Source organism: Penicillium oxalicum, chromosome I, assembly GCF_001723175.1.
Source record: "Penicillium oxalicum strain HP7-1 chromosome I, whole genome shotgun sequence".
Taxonomy (NCBI): domain Eukaryota; kingdom Fungi; phylum Ascomycota; class Eurotiomycetes; order Eurotiales; family Aspergillaceae; genus Penicillium; species Penicillium oxalicum.
In genome coordinates, this window is record NC_064650.1 from 278,067 (window position 1) to 294,468 (window position 16,402).

Genomic DNA, 16,402 nt, shown 5'->3' on the forward strand with positions numbered 1-16,402 from the left:
ACACGATCGGCGTGCAGCAGTTAGCAGCGGCGACGATCTGACAGGCGGCCAAACAGTGCAAACGTGCCAAAGGAAGCAAACCGGCCCCTCTCCGCGGGGGGGCAGAAAGTCTAAATGTAGATTGATTGTTCGCGGGTCTTTGGCCCCCTAATGCTGCTGCTCTGCTAAATTTTTGTTCAATCCATTCCTCTCATCATGGCTTCGACTACCAAGCGCGCCGACTTTGAAGCGGTCTTTCCCGGTTTGGCCAAGGATATTCTTGCGCATGCGAAGAAGTACAACCTTCCCGCCAATGCTCTGGAGTGGTTCGAGAAGGTATTCTTAGACAGCCCCTCCTCATTCCCAATTCCACATCGAAAATGCTCGAGAGATCTCGGCGAAACCAAGGGTCAAAATTTTCCAATTGACAAGCTTGAACATCACTATAGTCTCTCTTCGCCAACACTCCTGGTGGCAAGCTCAACCGCGGTCTTTCCGTCCCCGACACCGGTCTCGCCCTCCTCCAGAAGCCCCTGACCGATGAGCAATTCGAGCACCTGAGCATCCTGGGCTGGCTCACGGAGCTGCTCCAGGCTTTCTTCCTGGTCAGCGATGACATGATGGACGGCTCCATCACCCGCCGCGGTCAGCCCTGCTGGTACCGTCAGGAGGGTGTTGGCATGATCGCCATCAACGACTCTTTCATGCTCGAGTCCTCCATCTATATGATCCTGAAGCAGCGCTTCCGCTCGCACCCTGCCTACATTGACCTGGTCGAGCTCTTCCACGAGACCACATGGCAAACCGAGCTGGGTCAACTGTGCGACCTGATTACGGCCCCCGAGGACAAGGTCGACCTGAACAACTTCTCTATGGAGAAGTACATGTTCATTGTCACCTACAAGACCGCCTACTACAGCTTCTACCTGCCCGTGGCCCTGGCTATGATGTACCTGGAGCTCGCCACTCCCGAGAACCTCAAGCAGGCGCATGACATCCTGATTCCACTGGGTCAATACTTCCAGATCCAGGATGACTACCTGGACAACTATGGCGATCCCGCCTTCATTGGCAAGATCGGCACCGACATCCAGGACAACAAGTGCTCGTGGTTGATCAATCAGGCGATCGCGCGGGCCACTCCGGAGCAGCGTGCGGTGCTGGATTCCGCCTACGGTCGTAAGGACAAGGTCCAGGAGGCCAAGGTCAAGAAGATCTTCGAGGAGATGGAGCTGGAGAAGGTGTATAAGGAGTATGAGGAGAAGGTGGTCGGAGAGCTGCGTGCCAAGATTGCCGCCGTGGATGAGAAGAGTGGTCTGAAGAAGGAGGTGTTTGAGTCCTTCCTCGGCAAGATTTACAAGCGCACCAAATAGACGTGTGGAAGATACCCAATCAGCAGGCGAAAGGGAGGTTTTTCCCATTTGGCTCCAAGAAAGAGGCTCTTTGTTGCCTATCGAATGTTGTTCAAGAAAACGACCACGGTGCCACGAGGCGTTTAGACTGGTCTATATTAACACTTTTTCCCCCACATTATTCTTGTAATTATTGTTTATCATGTTCCATCATTATTCTCATCAATAATCCCTTCTCATAATTTCTATTTGTACTTCTGGCACGACTTGAACCCAATTGGAAGCTGATGGCGAGACCAACTTTGTTACCCTCTGTCAAATCTTCCATACAAGTTCAATTTCTTCGGTGCATGGTTTCGGTATGGTCACGTGTGCTTTGATGGACTCCTGATCAGGTAATCGTGTCACAGTGCAGACTTCAAAGAGGCCGGAGACCTTATTCATGTGGGGTTTGGGGGGGGTTAAAGATTCGAGATTCAAGATTCGAGACCTGGGCTCTAGAGTCGAGTCTGGCCGAGGCTCAACACCCTAGCTGGAAAGCACCTCGGAAAGTGAACACATGGGAATATTTCCAGAGCCGCGAGGGCTCATTGTCATGGTCTAGACTCCAGACTCCAGGCTCCAGAGTAGTCATCCAAATCGTTCTTCATACATTTTCAGGTACATCTCTACGTAACGATCTACTAAAGACACTAGCAAGTGGCGGGATCCCTCCCTGGACGGACAGGCGGAGGTTTAGGTTCTGCGCGCGCAGGGCTCGGTGCCTTTTGGCATCTTCGGCTGAGTCGTTCGCTTCTGGACTTTGCTCGGAGGATTTACTCGAGTTGGGTAAAAATGAAGTCTCTTGTTGGGTACTACGCGGTGGGTGAGAGTAGTAAATAGTAAATACTAAAGTCAGTAAAATCAAGAACTACAAAGAACCAAGTCTTGAATACTGAAATAGTTCCTTTCTAGTACGTATCAAGTAAAGTACACACTACACAACCCCAGGTGCCCTTGGTAACTTTCGTTGCGTAGTGGCACAAGTGTACAATTCTGCAGAGACCACATGACTGACTACTCCCCCCCCCCCTGTCCTTCTCAAGTCCAATCGGGTAAATAGAAAAACCCAAAGTCCACAGAGACGAAGACGGAGACGGAGACGAAGCCGAAGATGGCAACTCTTGAAGAAACTCTATCTGCAGGTCTTCCGTCTACGACAAATCAACCATTTTCCTCCCCCGCTCTTTTAAATGAGAGAGAGGGAGAGAGGGAGAGGAATGCAGAATGCAGCCCCATGTACAACCGTACTAGCCATGCAGACCCTCTTCTGCAGAGTTTCACGACAAAGCCCCTTCTCTTCTCTCTTCTCTCTCCACTCTCCACCCCCGCACTCCGCACTGTGCTTACCAGTCAAAAAGGGCCCACGGCGGATTTTCCCTTTCCCAAAGGAGTAAAAGTGGGTGACAGGGTCCGAGCTAGATGATACTTTCTGCACAATGATACGAAGGAATAAAGTGCAAAATGCCAAATACATCTGGTCAGAGCGGACGGTCCAAGGTTGGACCGTGGGTATGTCTTATTCTGCAGCGTATCCTATAAAGGTAGTCTTGTATACCGATGGGGGAGGGGGGATTGGTTTTTAGGGGGAGATTTTTTGTTCTGGGTTTTTTTTCTTTTCCCCCAGATTGCTTGCACTTGTTGGCTGTCGGTGCTGTCGTATAATCTGCTGTTTAGGCTTGACACTCGAGACTCGAGGGTCAAGACAGAAGGCTAGTCGGTCCGAAATACGATCTCGGTGACAGATTGCAGGTCAAATCATGATCTAGTCAACAGTTGATCGGCGCTTCTATCGTTCTATTCTTTTACTACTACTACTACTACTACTACTACTACTACTACTACTACTACTACTTCTTCTTCTTTCCACCCTTCTTCCCTGCTCCGTTCTTTTACTGTTGATCACGGTGAGTTCCTATATCTCTTTCCAAGGTTCAACTTGGAAGGAAATTGTGAAAAAGGGGGGGAAAGAGAAAGAAAAGAAGGGTGCGCCAATCGGTCAGAAGGAATATCCCATGTCTCTCAGAGAGACTGAATAAAAGACACAGACTAATCATCATGTTCCCCCATTTCAGAGCAGCAGCTTCTCATGCATTTCTTTTCGCCTGTGTGAATATCCGAATCCACTGAACCTCGAACCTCGAATCCAGGCCAGAAGAAACTCCCCCAAAAAATGTATGAACCAACACTGTCACCCGCTCATCATCGCCGGGCCACATATCCCCGACGAAGGAGGATATCCTTACAGATTGCCCTCCTCCTATTTATCCTCGGTTACTTGGGCCGCACAGCCCTCTATTCGATCGAACACAGTCGCGATCAAACATGTTACCGAGACTCCACAGTCTTTTCAAAAGAGTCCTGGGGGACAAGTGAATCGACGAGGAGTCGAGAGCAGGATACCACCACCCTCCGGGTGATTGAGCACTCGGCAGAGGGTCACCAGTCGATCATCCACGCCGATGTGGACAGAATCCCTTCTATTGACCGGGAGAAACAGTCCGACGAGAAGGAGAAACAGTTGGACAAATTCTCCGAGGCGCTGGAGAACGTCCTCCTAGCGCTACCGGAACTGCCGGAGATCGTCGATGCGCTGGGTCCCATTGAAGGGACGGGCGAGGCCATGGTGCGTGAGATAGGCCTTCGAGCACGCCTATTCAAGAGTGCACTGGATGCCTGGGAAGCCCTTCACACTGTTATGTTTGAGGACCGGATTCAGATCCGAAGTGACGTGCTCCAGCATATTGTGAAGAATCCAAAACTCGCAACTCGACTCCAGCTGGACCACACCACTTTGATTCACAAGTATGAAGAGTTTCACTCCTACTTTGTGGCATTTTCAGAGCGTCTCTTCTCGTGGACATTACCGTATTTCCCGGATCTGGTCACTCTGCATGCGCAGCTTTGGAGTGGAGGAAGAGGCATTGTCTTGACGGGAGGAGATCATCAAGCTTCATATCTACTAACTTCGATTCAATCCATGCGAGACATGGGGTGTGAGTTACCCATTGAGGTGATGTATCTCGGCGAGGATGATCTCGGCCGCGAAAACCGAAGAAAATTGGAAAAAGTCAAGGGAGTCATCACACGCGATCTCAGCCCTCTCGTCAACGACAAAGGATGGAAGCTCAAAGGATGGGCCCTGAAGCCCTTTGCCATCATGCTGTCCAGCTTTCGAGAAGCCATCTTCATCGATGCGGATTCGCTCTTCCTGCGTGATCCGTCGATTCTCTTCTCGGATCCAGAGTATCAAAGCACCGGCGCGCTATTCTTTAAAGACCGGGTCATCGAACCTGCCTCCAAACTTGCCTGGTTGAAACGGATCCTGCCTCCTCCTATTTCGGCCCAGGTGCGAAGGAATCGGTTCTGGACGGGTACAAGTAGTCACATGCAGGAATCGGGTGTGGTGGTTGTGGATAAGTGGAAGCATTTTGTGGCGTTGATGGTCATCACTCGACTCAATGGACCGGATCGCGATGGCAACGAAGCCGAAGGACGTATCGGGGTATACGACATGGTCTTTGGTATGGCTCTCTCTCTCTCTCTCTGTGCCTCCCAAGATCCAATTCCAGAATCATCATATCATCCCCTCCTCCTCGTGCCTTTTGCCGATTACCTTGCCCGCTCCATCCTCTAACAAATCTCCCTTTTCTCTCTCACAGGCGACAAGGAAACCTTCTGGCTCGGATTCGAACTCGTCGGCGACACAAGCTACGCCTTTCACAACGGCAAAGTCGCCATCCTCGGCGTCCCGAAACCAGACTCTCCAGACCAAACATACTACCCCCAAGACCAGAACGACAACACCGACAACACCACCACCAACCCCAACCTCCCCCGCACCAAATCCACCTTTTCAATCTGCGCTCCTCAACTCCTCCATCTCGACGTGGACGGTCGACCGCTCTGGTTCAACGGGTGGCTGCTGCCGAGCAAATTCTCCGACGATCCCCGATTACAGCCTGTCAATTTCACCTCGTTCATCGTGGAAGCGATGGATGGGGAGCATCTGAGTCCGTGGGAGGTGAAGGAGGATAATGTACTTTGTTTGTCGTCGGGGAGTGTGGTTGATCTCACGTTGGCGGAGAAGGAGGCGGTTGATTTGACGGTCCGGACAGCGCGGAAGGTCGGGGCAATCAGGCAGCCTGTTTAAGTTTTGAGTGAGATGGGTCTGAATTCGTGAGATTGGGAGAGTTGAGTGTTGAGCTGTATATCATGATCATGAGCGAGTTGGGGAATTGTGTTTTTTGAAAAGAGATGGCCTCGGTATATGAAAGGAACACACAGATCTGGGATTTTGAGGATTTGCTTGGCCTTCTACGTGATCATTTTTCAGTAATTTCCTTACGAGATGTGGTTGGATGCTTTTGTAGCATTTGAGGGGGGATATAGAGCGGCGAGACGGACGGGGTCAATATCTTAGGGGACAACGCCCAGGTTGGACTCGTCTATATTGATCATGGATCAGGCAGGGCTGTCTCTTGCTGCGGACGGAAATACCAAGGTTCTTGAATCGGTGCATCTGCAGGGGAGATGGGGGTGGTATCATAATGTGACCCAACGGTGAGCATATCAGCTACGGACAATCTACCAGCTTGGAAGCATAAAGGGTTGCAGGTATTGCGCACAGCTGGGTCGTCCAGCTCAAGTGAATGAATTCATTGATAGTCTGCTATGTCCCGGATCGAAAGAGTGAAAATTCGGGGTCCTAAGCAAGCCAAAACAGCTGTCGAGCAACGAATGAAACGAACAGAGTGACCTTGGGAGTTGCTGCTGGACCTACTACCAAAAAGGAGTGGGCAATCGTGGTCCCACAAGCACTTAAGCAGAGGCCGAAACCTCCAACCGCTTGAAGCCACCCTTCTCGGCAACCTCCTTCTGCAACGCAGCCATGCGCTTCTGGTCCCCAAGGGGATCAGTCGAGTCCGCGTCCAGACCCCAGGACAGGTACTCGTTCGTGTAGTTCGCCTCAAACCCATCCGGCAGAACACCAAGACGCTTTCCATAGCGCGTGACCTTCTCCCAGTCACGATTGACATTCTTCAGGTCACGGCTGAAATACGCATACGAGCGCTCAAAGATCTTTCGGTTCACCGGGGTTCCCATGATAGGCTTGAAATCGACGTATTCCTCGTAGGTGCCGGCAGGATCGGCAATCACGGCATCCGTAGCGCGCTTCACTGCACGCATGAATTTGCCGACTTTTTCCTGGTTCGCCGCCAGGAAGGAGTCGTTGGCAATGTACAGGATGGAACAGAAACAGCAGCAGCCCAGCTCGGCAAGCTGGTCGATGCGGAGCATCTGGACATCGTCGCGAGGACGATTCTGGCCGGCGAGCCATTCTTCCAGCTCGACCATTTGGACGTTCTCCAGACCGATACCAGCATCGATTTCTCCACGGATGATGGCCTTGGTGACATTCATACCGCAGCGAACAGCGGTGTAGTCATCCGCAGTCATGCCATAGTACTTGGTGAGTTCATCGATTTGGATCTTGCCGAACTCGCCGACGTAGCCGATCCGTTTATCCTTGAGAGTCCGGAAATCGGTGGTGATTCCGGACGACTTGAGGTAAACAACGCCCGTGAAGGGCTCATCCAGCAGAGACCCGATCGAAGTCACAGGGAAGTTTCGGGCTTTGGCCTGGAGGGGAAAGGGTCAGAGCGTGGAACTTCACCTCGAGGGAATGCGGGTACTCATCAAATGATAGAACAGAAAACACTTACAGCCAAGGTATGGATCATAGCCTTGAATCCCATGTCGACCTTGCCACTGCCAATGATCTCGGTGACATCGGACGGGTCATTCGGTTCGAGAAGGGCGACCTTGAGACCCTCGTCTTTGAAGTAACCTCGAGACTGAGCGAGATACAGCGGGGCGTGGTACGGGGTGGCGTGCCTTTTTTGTTTGAGAAGAAAGAAATACTTAGCCAACAGACTCGCCAGGTTCCTGTCGATGACAGTTGGAGGGGGAAAGATCATCGGGTGAAATGATCTACAGTTCCAAATCAGTCATACCAGTTGGTCAAAAAGGTGATCTTGTCAGTGGACATCTTGACGAAGAACAACTATCGCTGCGACTGCAGGCCTCCACCAGACAAGTCAGTATGCCAAAGACCACAGCGTTCCCACAAGCCATTCCCCTCCATCCTTGATCACCCAAAAGTACGGTCAACAAAGTCCACTATACCACGAGTGATCAACGGAAGACGGAAACGACAGACGGAAACGCCAAAGCACAACGGGGGAGGGGGAACAATCTAAAGTCACGCATGTCCTTTCGCTAGTATTATCTAGATCAAGTTTTGACAGTATAATCTCAGAACGATCCCACCCATCCTCTTGATCTCGGCTCGTGGATCCAGCCTTGACTGGCCACGAGGATATCGGACAGATCTCAGAGGAACGAGCAGAATCGAACACCTGTCATGCGTGTGGCAGTGACTGTTATACGTGGTACAATACCTCGATCCATCATGAACAATAATAGCGTGGACTCTGGTCCGAGCCTCGCGGGGACACCCCGCTTCGCGAGGCTTCAAGACGTGCGCGGCTCCATGATCGTAGAGTCGTACCGAATGGTTGATGATTGTTGAGGATGGTTTGTGTGAGGTGGTCGAGATTTGAATAGCACTGTGGTTGAAGCAAACCGTGTGAAATGGTGAAGCGTGTGAGAGAGGGAAGAAAAACAAGGTGATTCAGTCAGTGGGACGACGGCGGAGTACTTATCCTGGTTGACACTGCGAACAAAAGAACGTAACCCCTCCTCGTGATTTCCTCGTGATTCGGAGGAGAGAGCCCCGCGCCGACTGGAGTCTCTGCACTCTTGGCGAAGTTGCTGCGAATCGGGGCGGACAACGAAGGCACTATGCCGAGTATGACTGGACACGATGATGGCCGTTGTACGCAATTGAACAAAAAAGGGCTCACCGAGGACATACTGCAGCTTCGGTGGGTGTGATTGGGCTGGTTGGAAAGTCTATCCCATGAGAGTCCACCACCGCCCGAGTTAAACCCCGAGGCCAGACCCGACATTGACACCCCGTGGACCAGATGGTGAAACAAGAGGGAAGTGAGCCAGGTTAGCGGTTAAGGAGGAAATACTCCAAACGTCTACGAGTGCAGAATCCCATGCGCCATCCTGACTAGAGTAAATCCAAAAGGAACTGTGGAACAAAAAGCCGTTCGGTGGCAATCGTCATAGCAGGTAGGTTAAATACATTCAAACTCTTGGGTCTCAGATTAAAAGTGGGCAGATAGAAACAAAAACGCGATTCGTAAGACAGAACATGAAAGGGAAGGCTTCAAATGCATCGATGCGCGGGACCAGACCAGAGACGGGGAAATTACACGGAGAGGTGACTGGACATCAGGCTACAGTGGCGGGAGAGAGGGCTTCGAGGTCGAACAGACAGGGATCGGCGTCCAGTGTGGCCCCTCAACATGGCAGGAAAAGAAAGATCGTCTTCACGCTCAGTTGCGGAGTACAGAGAAAAGCACTCCAGACTGAGCAGCGACAACCCCACAAGAGAGAGAGAGAGAGAGAGAGAGATAATGATAAAAAGACAAGGGGTTTCCACAGACAATGAGAACCGGTGAAGTCATCGTTCGTCAACGCGGTGGGGAATAAAGAGATGGTGGGGGGGGAAATTCCGGGTTAATTGGCGCGCAGGCTGTACGGCAATTGAACCGCGAGCCAGTGCACCTCTACTCCTTGGGACTTTCGCGTCCTCCATTGACGGAGATGCGGTCCAGCGGAGACTGAGGTCGATCACTGGGCTTGCGCTGGCGCAGAGTAAGCGGGTAAAAGTGGTCATCGGGCTCCTCCTCCTCACTGTGATACACGAGAAGATCAGTATGCAGGCTCGAAATATGTAGCTAATGACGAGAAGAGAGGGGAGGGGGGGGAAGGAACACTTACGGCAACTTCCACGCAATGTAGTCCTCCGTACTCAGTCCCTCACGGCCTTCTTGCAGCGAGGCAAAGTCACCGGGGGTCATCATCCCGGATCGATCCCGAGGGGACCCTGGCACCGACAAGGGGCGCGAGACCTTCTGATCAGTCCCACCGATCATGTCGAAGTAGTCTTCCGCACCATCGAACGAGGAAGGATAAGCTAAGGAGAAACAAAAAATCAAGGGTTAGATCCGAATTTCGCATGGAAAGGGCCTCTGAGTGGGTTCAAAGCACTTACCTCGTCGCAAGGCCAGCTGGCGAGCCTTGACGTATTCCAAGCCCATACGCTTCCAGTCCAGGAGGTCACTCAGACGCTCGGTACGGTTCCTCTGGTTGATGCGCTGCCGACGGCTCTTCAGAGTGAATTGGTACATGAAATCGGTCAATTGGTTCACCGAGTCGTCGACCCCCTTGGCGCGACGATCCACGATGTAGATGCCGTAATCGGAGGAATTCTCGATCAACTCCTCCATGTAGCACCCGAATCCAGACAAGTTGGTCGTGATACTGGGAACACCCATCACGGTGCACTCGGCAGGAGTGTAACCCCAGGGCTCGTAGTAGGAGGGGAACACACCCAGGTGGGTACCACGGACGAAGTCGTCGTAGTCCAGGGGAAGCACTGGGTTGGAGGAGTTGAGGAATTCGGGATGGAAGACAATCTTGACCCGATCCGACGAGTTGTTGAACAGCTCCACGCGGCGTAGCTGGTTCAGGATGGGGTCTTCGGAGTCATTGACCATGTTGTGCGTGACAATGGGGGGAAGACCGTGACGCTTCATGGCGAACAGGCGACGGCGCAAGAGAACCCGATCCTGGCTGGTGATCAGGTCCTTCTCGTCCGGCATGTTGTCACCTTCCTTCCATTCAAGGCAGCGCTCATACATGCGCTTGCCGATGCCCTTCTCAATGTTCTCGATCGTGTCGCGCAGGGACTTGACCACCGCCTGGCCCTTGAGGGACTCGACCGTGAGAGAGGAGGTCTGTGCGGGCATGATGATGAACGCGACGACCGTGGTGGTCGAGCCACTCGCCTTGAGACGGTGGTTCAGGCGCGCCAGTCCCTCGATGAACATGTCGACACCCTTATTGCGGAACTCATACCGACCAGCAGTGAAGAGGTAGAGGGTGTTGTTCAAGTCAAAGTCATTGTGGCCGTAGAAGTGTCCGCGGACAAAGTCATTGATCTTCTCCTTGGCCTGCGAGTGCAGATTCTGGAACTCGTGCATGGCCGAGAACTTCTTGACGTTGAGACCGTTGGGCAAGACCCCATCCGGCTTGCGTTTCAGCAGATGCTCACTCTCAAAGGCGGTAATGTGAGAGACGGTGGTGAAGACGTCCGCGCTGTGAGCAGCCGCGCGCTCAATGCAGTAGCGGTGGTAGATACCCCGCTTTCCTGCCTCGGCGTCCACGTCAAAGAACTGGAGGTTGTTGTAAAAGTCCACGGATCCGGCGCAGAGGTAGCGACCGAGCAGAGTAGCGTGAGTGGTGAAAATGGTGGTCAAATCCATGTGTCGCTTCTTGGTCAGGGGAAGGGCAACACCAGCGAGCCATTCATGGAAATGGGCCACCACGGCGCGACGGCGCTCGTGAGCAATGTACTAAACAGATGGAAACATAACGGGTCAGTGTGCTGCTCGCTGTTTGTCGGGATGGGCGGGAAGTGGGCAGGCACGCTTCTCCGGATTTGTGCAGAATAGGACGACTTACCTCGCCCAAGAACCAGGCTACCAGGTAACCAAACACAATGGCCTCGTTAGTCTCATTATCGGCCGAGGGAGAAGGGATCCCGGAGGTGTTCCACAGATCACCCTTCCACTCATCCAGCCAGCGGTAGCCGGTGCCAGTGTTGATCAGCAGGACACGGGGGGCACCCTCGATCAGCCATCGACCATACACGATCTCCACACCTCGCTCCTGCATCGACTTGATCGTCTCGCGCATGGCGGGGCATGCGGGGGTCAATTCTTCGACCTCGACGGCCGCCGACGATTTGTTCAGCGGGCCGATCAAAGTGTAGCGCTCCCCATACTCGGCGGTGGTGACCGGTGCTTTTGATTTGAGCACCGAATAGATACCACCCACTCGGTTCGCCACTTCGGTCGCAATCTCGAAGAGCACGTGGTTGCGCACATCACGCTTGATGGGCTCACTTCCACTTTCGTCCGCCATGGTGGAAGAAAGCTCGGGGGGGGAGGAAGGGCTCTGTAAATCACCGATGGGAATGAAAAGCAAGAGGAAGAGAAGGGGGTTCCAAAACGATCAGAGCAATTGATTGCAAGAAAGTAGGCGAGAGAGAAGAGAGAATCAGAGTCACTGAGGGAAGAGGAGAGGGAGGAGGTGGGGGAGTGGAAGAAGAAGAGGAGCAGTCCGACAAAGTAGTCTGAGCGCAGCGGCGAACCGTTGCGGTGTTCCAGCCGGGTGGACTGAAGCTCTCTGGTGGACGCACGGGGAATGGAGCTCCGGACTCGGTCTGGATGGCCTGTGCGGGGGAGTCTCGGGATCTTGTTGCGACGGCTAGCCTTGGTCGGGTCTGCGTGTGCTGGTTCTGGGCCGAAGGAGCAGGGCAGGCAATGAAAAGCAAAGAGCGTAGATGGAATGTGGTTGGTCCTCGGACGCCTGGCGTTTCCTGGTCTGTCTTGGGGGATGCTTTTTGGAGCACTCTGGAGTTTGGTTTCTGCGGAGGGGCCTTTACCCCATGGGTGGCTGGAGAGGGTCCAAAGCGGAGTAGGACAAGACTAGATCTCGGTGAAGCGTGCAGTGAATGCTCGCTCGGCCCGTGGATTTCAAAGGATGACAGGAACTGCAGCACTGAGGAGGGCAGTGGAGAGGGGGCTGAGAGATGGGGGGGGAACAAGGAAAAGAGGAAAAATGTCAATCTCTCGACGGAGGCGCCGATTTAAAGGAGGTCAATTAAGACAACGAGTGGCAGAAAAAAAATTCAAGCTTAACAAGTTCCGGACACAGGTACAGGACCAAGTTTTTCTCAGGGCGGGCCTGGGGAGGATGGCAACGCCCGGGAGGAAAAGGGAAAAATCAATTCCTCCCAAAAAAAGTTAGATTTACCCTGGGTAAAAAAAAAATTTAAAAAAAAAAAAGGAAACAAGAGATTAAAAAAGAGGCGGGTGCACACGACGGGAGAGACGCGAATCAAACTACTACGAAGTGACGAGCGATGCAGGTGCAATACAACTGCGCTCTGTATCCGAATGGTCCAGACGACAGGCGATTCGAGAATTGGAAGTGATGAAGGCCGAGTGGCTCAGTCGGGAAATATTGGACCAAGCGGACGGACTTTTTGCACCGGTACAAGGTGTGACCTCCCAGCCAAGGTACCTGATACATGTGGTACTGCGTCTTGTGCGTACGACATCCTGAGAACCGCCCACGACGGTCCGAAGATCCAAAACCCATTCTGTGAATAATCTGTGAGACTGCGGACTATGATGGCTGGGCGGGACAGGGCACGAATAATTGTCACCAGCTCAGAAGGGCTCTTCAGTATCGAGCATCGAGATGTTCGAAAATGGAAATCCCTTTCAGCAAAGTACTGAGAACCTGGTGGAAGATTTGGAGCCCTGATCAACGGCGGCATGAAACATGGAGCGGCCTGTGCTTTCGAATTTGCCCTTGGACGGGTTCCCGATTTGGGGTCCATTTGGCTCTCGCCTGGGTCGAGCAGACCTGACCGGCACGACGGGCTGCAGCTTGCGAGGGCAACCCCCACGGGCCTAATTCCCTTGGCCGTCCGTCCTATTTGCTCCAGGCGCCTTTGCCTTCACTTTTTCATGCATCTGTCGCTCGACGGAACGTCCGGGCAATCTGAGGCTATTCATGACCAGAATCAGCCTTCGGTCAACGGCTGTCCGGGCGACATCGATGTTCATTTTTTTCTCGCTTTTTTTTTCACAAAAGAATACCGATCGCTTCAGGGGGGGGGGGGGGGGGGGGAGAAAGTCTCGTCAGACTCTCATTTTGGACGCATGTACCCAATTTCCTTTTTTGGGGCACGCTAACAGATTCTGCGTATCTTGGTAGGTGTGGTCCGTGGATTACTTTTCCTTCCATTGAAGCTGGCACCCCGACCGAACCTTTTAGTGCCCTCCGGCTCCCAGTGGAAGCTCCTTACTTGGAGTGGCCCCATTCTACCAACGAAGAAGGAAGAAGGGGGGAGTAAACAGAAAAGGGAAGGTTGAGAAGGTTGGGAAGATACCCAGCCGACACGCGATGGACGCTCCAGGTCAGGATGCCAAAAGTTCAGCACGTTGAGCATGGAGAGGCGCTTTTCTCCGACCATTGGAAACTTTCGGCCCCGCGCTTGAACAATGCGCAGATGATGGTCGATCGTTGAAGTGCCCTAATGCTACTGGTCACCGTCTTCATGCACAATTTGATGGCTGCATCCGCATGGACGCCACCCAAGCTTGCCTGGTTGCGTTGCCGGATGTCAGTTGCTGAGTCGTGATCGCGTTCGATTGGAGTGGACATGTCCCAATGGGCGTTCTTCCGGGATTGCGTCTGGGGAAAGCTGGCAGCGATGATGTCATTACTGTGCAAAGGGAAGTGGATCCATGAGTCGAGATCCCCCGCCAGGTGGACGGGTCCGCCCATGATTATGTAATATCAGTCCCGGAGCGCCTGACTGGGTGGACGGTAGCGGCGGTGGCTTCCAGTGACCAGTCCTGGATCGGCCTGGATTCCTTTTCCTGCATCAATGGCTGGACCACGGCCTCGCTGTCGCTCAGTAAATGTTGCTGATATTCATCCAGGTGCCTGGCAAGCGCAAATCAGGACCTAAGACAGGATATAGTGATATGCTGACTGTGCTGGCCACTTTACACGTAACATGACCCCGGCGCTGTGCATGAGGCGAGGGTACACGGATCGGAACATGCGACCTGGGTACCAGAATCGAAAAGGGCCCGATGACACATCTGTAGCCATTCGATGCCTTGGGACATTGGAGGACAGTGCCTCCATAGCCAAGGTACCCGGTCCCCGTGTTGCTCACCTGGTGTTCTCTCCTTATCCGCGTACCGAGCAGTGTGTAGCAATTCGGGGCTACTTTGCTCAATTCAATCCCTTCCGAGTGGAGATACTACGGATATATTCCACCCGGCTAGAACAACGCACCCTCCCTCCCTCCCGAGCTACCTTACATATTTACTTTCACAATCTAGGGTGATTATCGATGTTGTCGCAGCATTGTACGCTAACACAATTCAAATCACAAAACACCTTGATCAGGCATCATTTTCTCCGCAGAACCGACGCTAGTGAGTTGCCCCCACAGCGAGCGATGAGATCGAACTCACCACACATTCTACCTTTTTGGGCAACTTCACTGTGAACAGAACCTCAGGCTCATTGGATCGGAAAGGATCGAGACTCCATCAGTCAAGCAACCTTGACTGACTGGGGGATCCACCTGGAAAAATCGAGACGGGCATGCCATGGAAAAAAATATATGTATATATGTAAATGTAAATCAAATAAAATCCAACCCCGAAAAAGAGATACCGTATCTTCCTCTTCAGGGGGACACAAGCCGATTGGCTCTCCCCTTGCAGCATAGCTGAACATTCCAACTCGGCTTGCCGGTCCCGCGGGAAGTCTCAGTATCGGCGCCTGGCCTTTGACGGCCGGCAGGACTGACACAAGACCGATGCGGCAGGTCCCAGTCCACTACCCCGGCCACAAGTGGATGAGTCCAGGTGAAAGAGACCACTCCAAAGAGCCTCCCGAAGCGGTAAATGGTCCAGTAGAGAAGCAGGGGGAAAGTATTAAAAACTCTAGCCTTCCAGCGGAGAGATGAGAATGTTCGTACCCAGACTTGCTCATCACTTGTTTGCCGACTCTGCTAGGCTACACGAGCGTTCTGGCGGTCCCCATGCGCGACACGCGGGTTGAATATCATGTCTATGCGAATCCGGCATCACAATTATTGCATCAGGCTGGACAAGCATCGAAAAGACAGATTTCTAGATTTGGCAAGGGAATCCGGCGAAGCAGCCAAAGACTAACACATTGCGGGAAGTGTCGCCGTCGACCGTCCCTAATGGTATTTTTGAAGCTGCCGGTCACGCGTGACTCTCGAGTACTGGAGTCTGAACAAGAGCCACGGTTGAAATCAGGGCCAGATTCGCTTGCCCCTTGCCCAGCCTTGGCTCTCAATACGGACTCCATATCTTGCTTACCAGATGACAAGCTGACACGTCTACGGAGGGAGAACAAGTCCTGTGAGGATCTCTCTCAGATCAATCCACTGCCAAAGCTGCGCGTGACCAATCCAGATCTGCCTTCAACGATCGCTCTGGGAGATCACGATCCGTATGAGGGGACCTACTCAGCCTCTACTCAGCAGTCACTGGACCGACTGCGAAATATTTCCAAGAATCTAATTCATGATGGTCACATGCATCCGCTTTCCAAAGACCCCGCAGAAGGTGGTTTGACAGAACTGGACTCGGAGACTCGTACAGCTCAGGAACAGGAGCTAGAATGGCCGCGTTCCTGGCATGACGGAAGCACTTACTCCAGGCCAGATACATATGAGCTTTGGCTTCCTGAAAGCGTATCACGGAGCCCTTCTTCCGATCCCCCTCTAGTCTGCGCTCTCTTATCCCGCTCACATCATAAATCAGATTCCGCATTCCCATCCAGGAATTTACCCCCCCCCCCCCCCAAGCAATTGTTCCTGCAGTTGGCGCCAGGCGACCATCGGACGGCTGAAACTCGAAAGATGACAAGCACCGCGGCCCCATCATGTTGTGATGACTCGCGTGCACATTCACCTGAGAGATTCCGGCTCGGTCAACCTCCCCGAATTCCCAGTATCTATTTCCGATCAGATTCTCCCTTTGCCGACGGGAATCTTCCATGGGAATGATTGGACGGAGGAGGCATGGCACAATGGATTGATGGATCAATGACTCTCAATTAAGCTGTCCATTTGTCCTACTTCAATTAGGAACTCAACTCGTAGACGCCGGTAGCGGCCTAGATTATTCAACCACCTTACCCCGGTGGAGGAGAATGAGTCTACTTGAGATCCAGAATACAGGCTCCCAAACTCC

At 52.8% G+C, this 16,402-nt stretch overlaps 5 protein-coding genes across 5 annotated transcripts; 2 read left to right on the top strand and 3 right to left on the bottom strand.

Moving 5' to 3' along the window:
* Positions 1 to 195: 195 nt before the first annotated feature.
* POX_a00094 (Farnesyl pyrophosphate synthase) lies at positions 196 to 1,352 on the top strand (the record flags this gene model as incomplete). Its single annotated transcript, XM_050109043.1, has 2 exons — positions 196 to 315; positions 429 to 1,352. The coding sequence occupies 2 exons, from the start codon at positions 196 to 198 to the stop codon at positions 1,350 to 1,352; spliced, it is 1,044 nt and encodes a 347-aa protein (XP_049972811.1).
* A 2,191-nt stretch (positions 1,353 to 3,543) lies between these two features.
* On the top strand, positions 3,544 to 5,523 carry POX_a00095 (uncharacterized protein; the record flags this gene model as incomplete). The annotated part of the gene is made up of 2 exons (XM_050109044.1): positions 3,544 to 4,894; positions 5,033 to 5,523. 2 exons carry the CDS (start codon positions 3,544 to 3,546, stop codon positions 5,521 to 5,523), a joined length of 1,842 nt encoding a protein of 613 aa, XP_049972812.1.
* A 668-nt stretch (positions 5,524 to 6,191) lies between these two features.
* Positions 6,192 to 7,422, bottom strand: POX_a00096 (4-amino-5-hydroxymethyl-2-methylpyrimidine phosphate synthase; the record flags this gene model as incomplete). Its single annotated transcript, XM_050109045.1, has 3 exons — positions 6,192 to 7,013; positions 7,097 to 7,319; positions 7,388 to 7,422. 3 exons carry the CDS (start codon positions 7,420 to 7,422, stop codon positions 6,192 to 6,194), a joined length of 1,080 nt encoding a protein of 359 aa, XP_049972813.1.
* A 1,654-nt stretch (positions 7,423 to 9,076) lies between these two features.
* Positions 9,077 to 11,498, bottom strand: POX_a00097 (Glycogen [starch] synthase; the record flags this gene model as incomplete). Its single annotated transcript, XM_050109046.1, has 4 exons — positions 9,077 to 9,203; positions 9,291 to 9,486; positions 9,565 to 10,927; positions 11,037 to 11,498. The coding sequence occupies 4 exons, from the start codon at positions 11,496 to 11,498 to the stop codon at positions 9,077 to 9,079; spliced, it is 2,148 nt and encodes a 715-aa protein (XP_049972814.1).
* Positions 11,499 to 13,583: 2,085 nt separating this feature from the next.
* On the bottom strand, positions 13,584 to 13,937 carry POX_a00098 (uncharacterized protein; the record flags this gene model as incomplete). Its single annotated transcript, XM_050109047.1, has 1 exon — positions 13,584 to 13,937. One exon carries the CDS (start codon positions 13,935 to 13,937, stop codon positions 13,584 to 13,586), a length of 354 nt encoding a protein of 117 aa, XP_049972815.1.
* Positions 13,938 to 16,402: the final 2,465 nt, after the last annotated feature.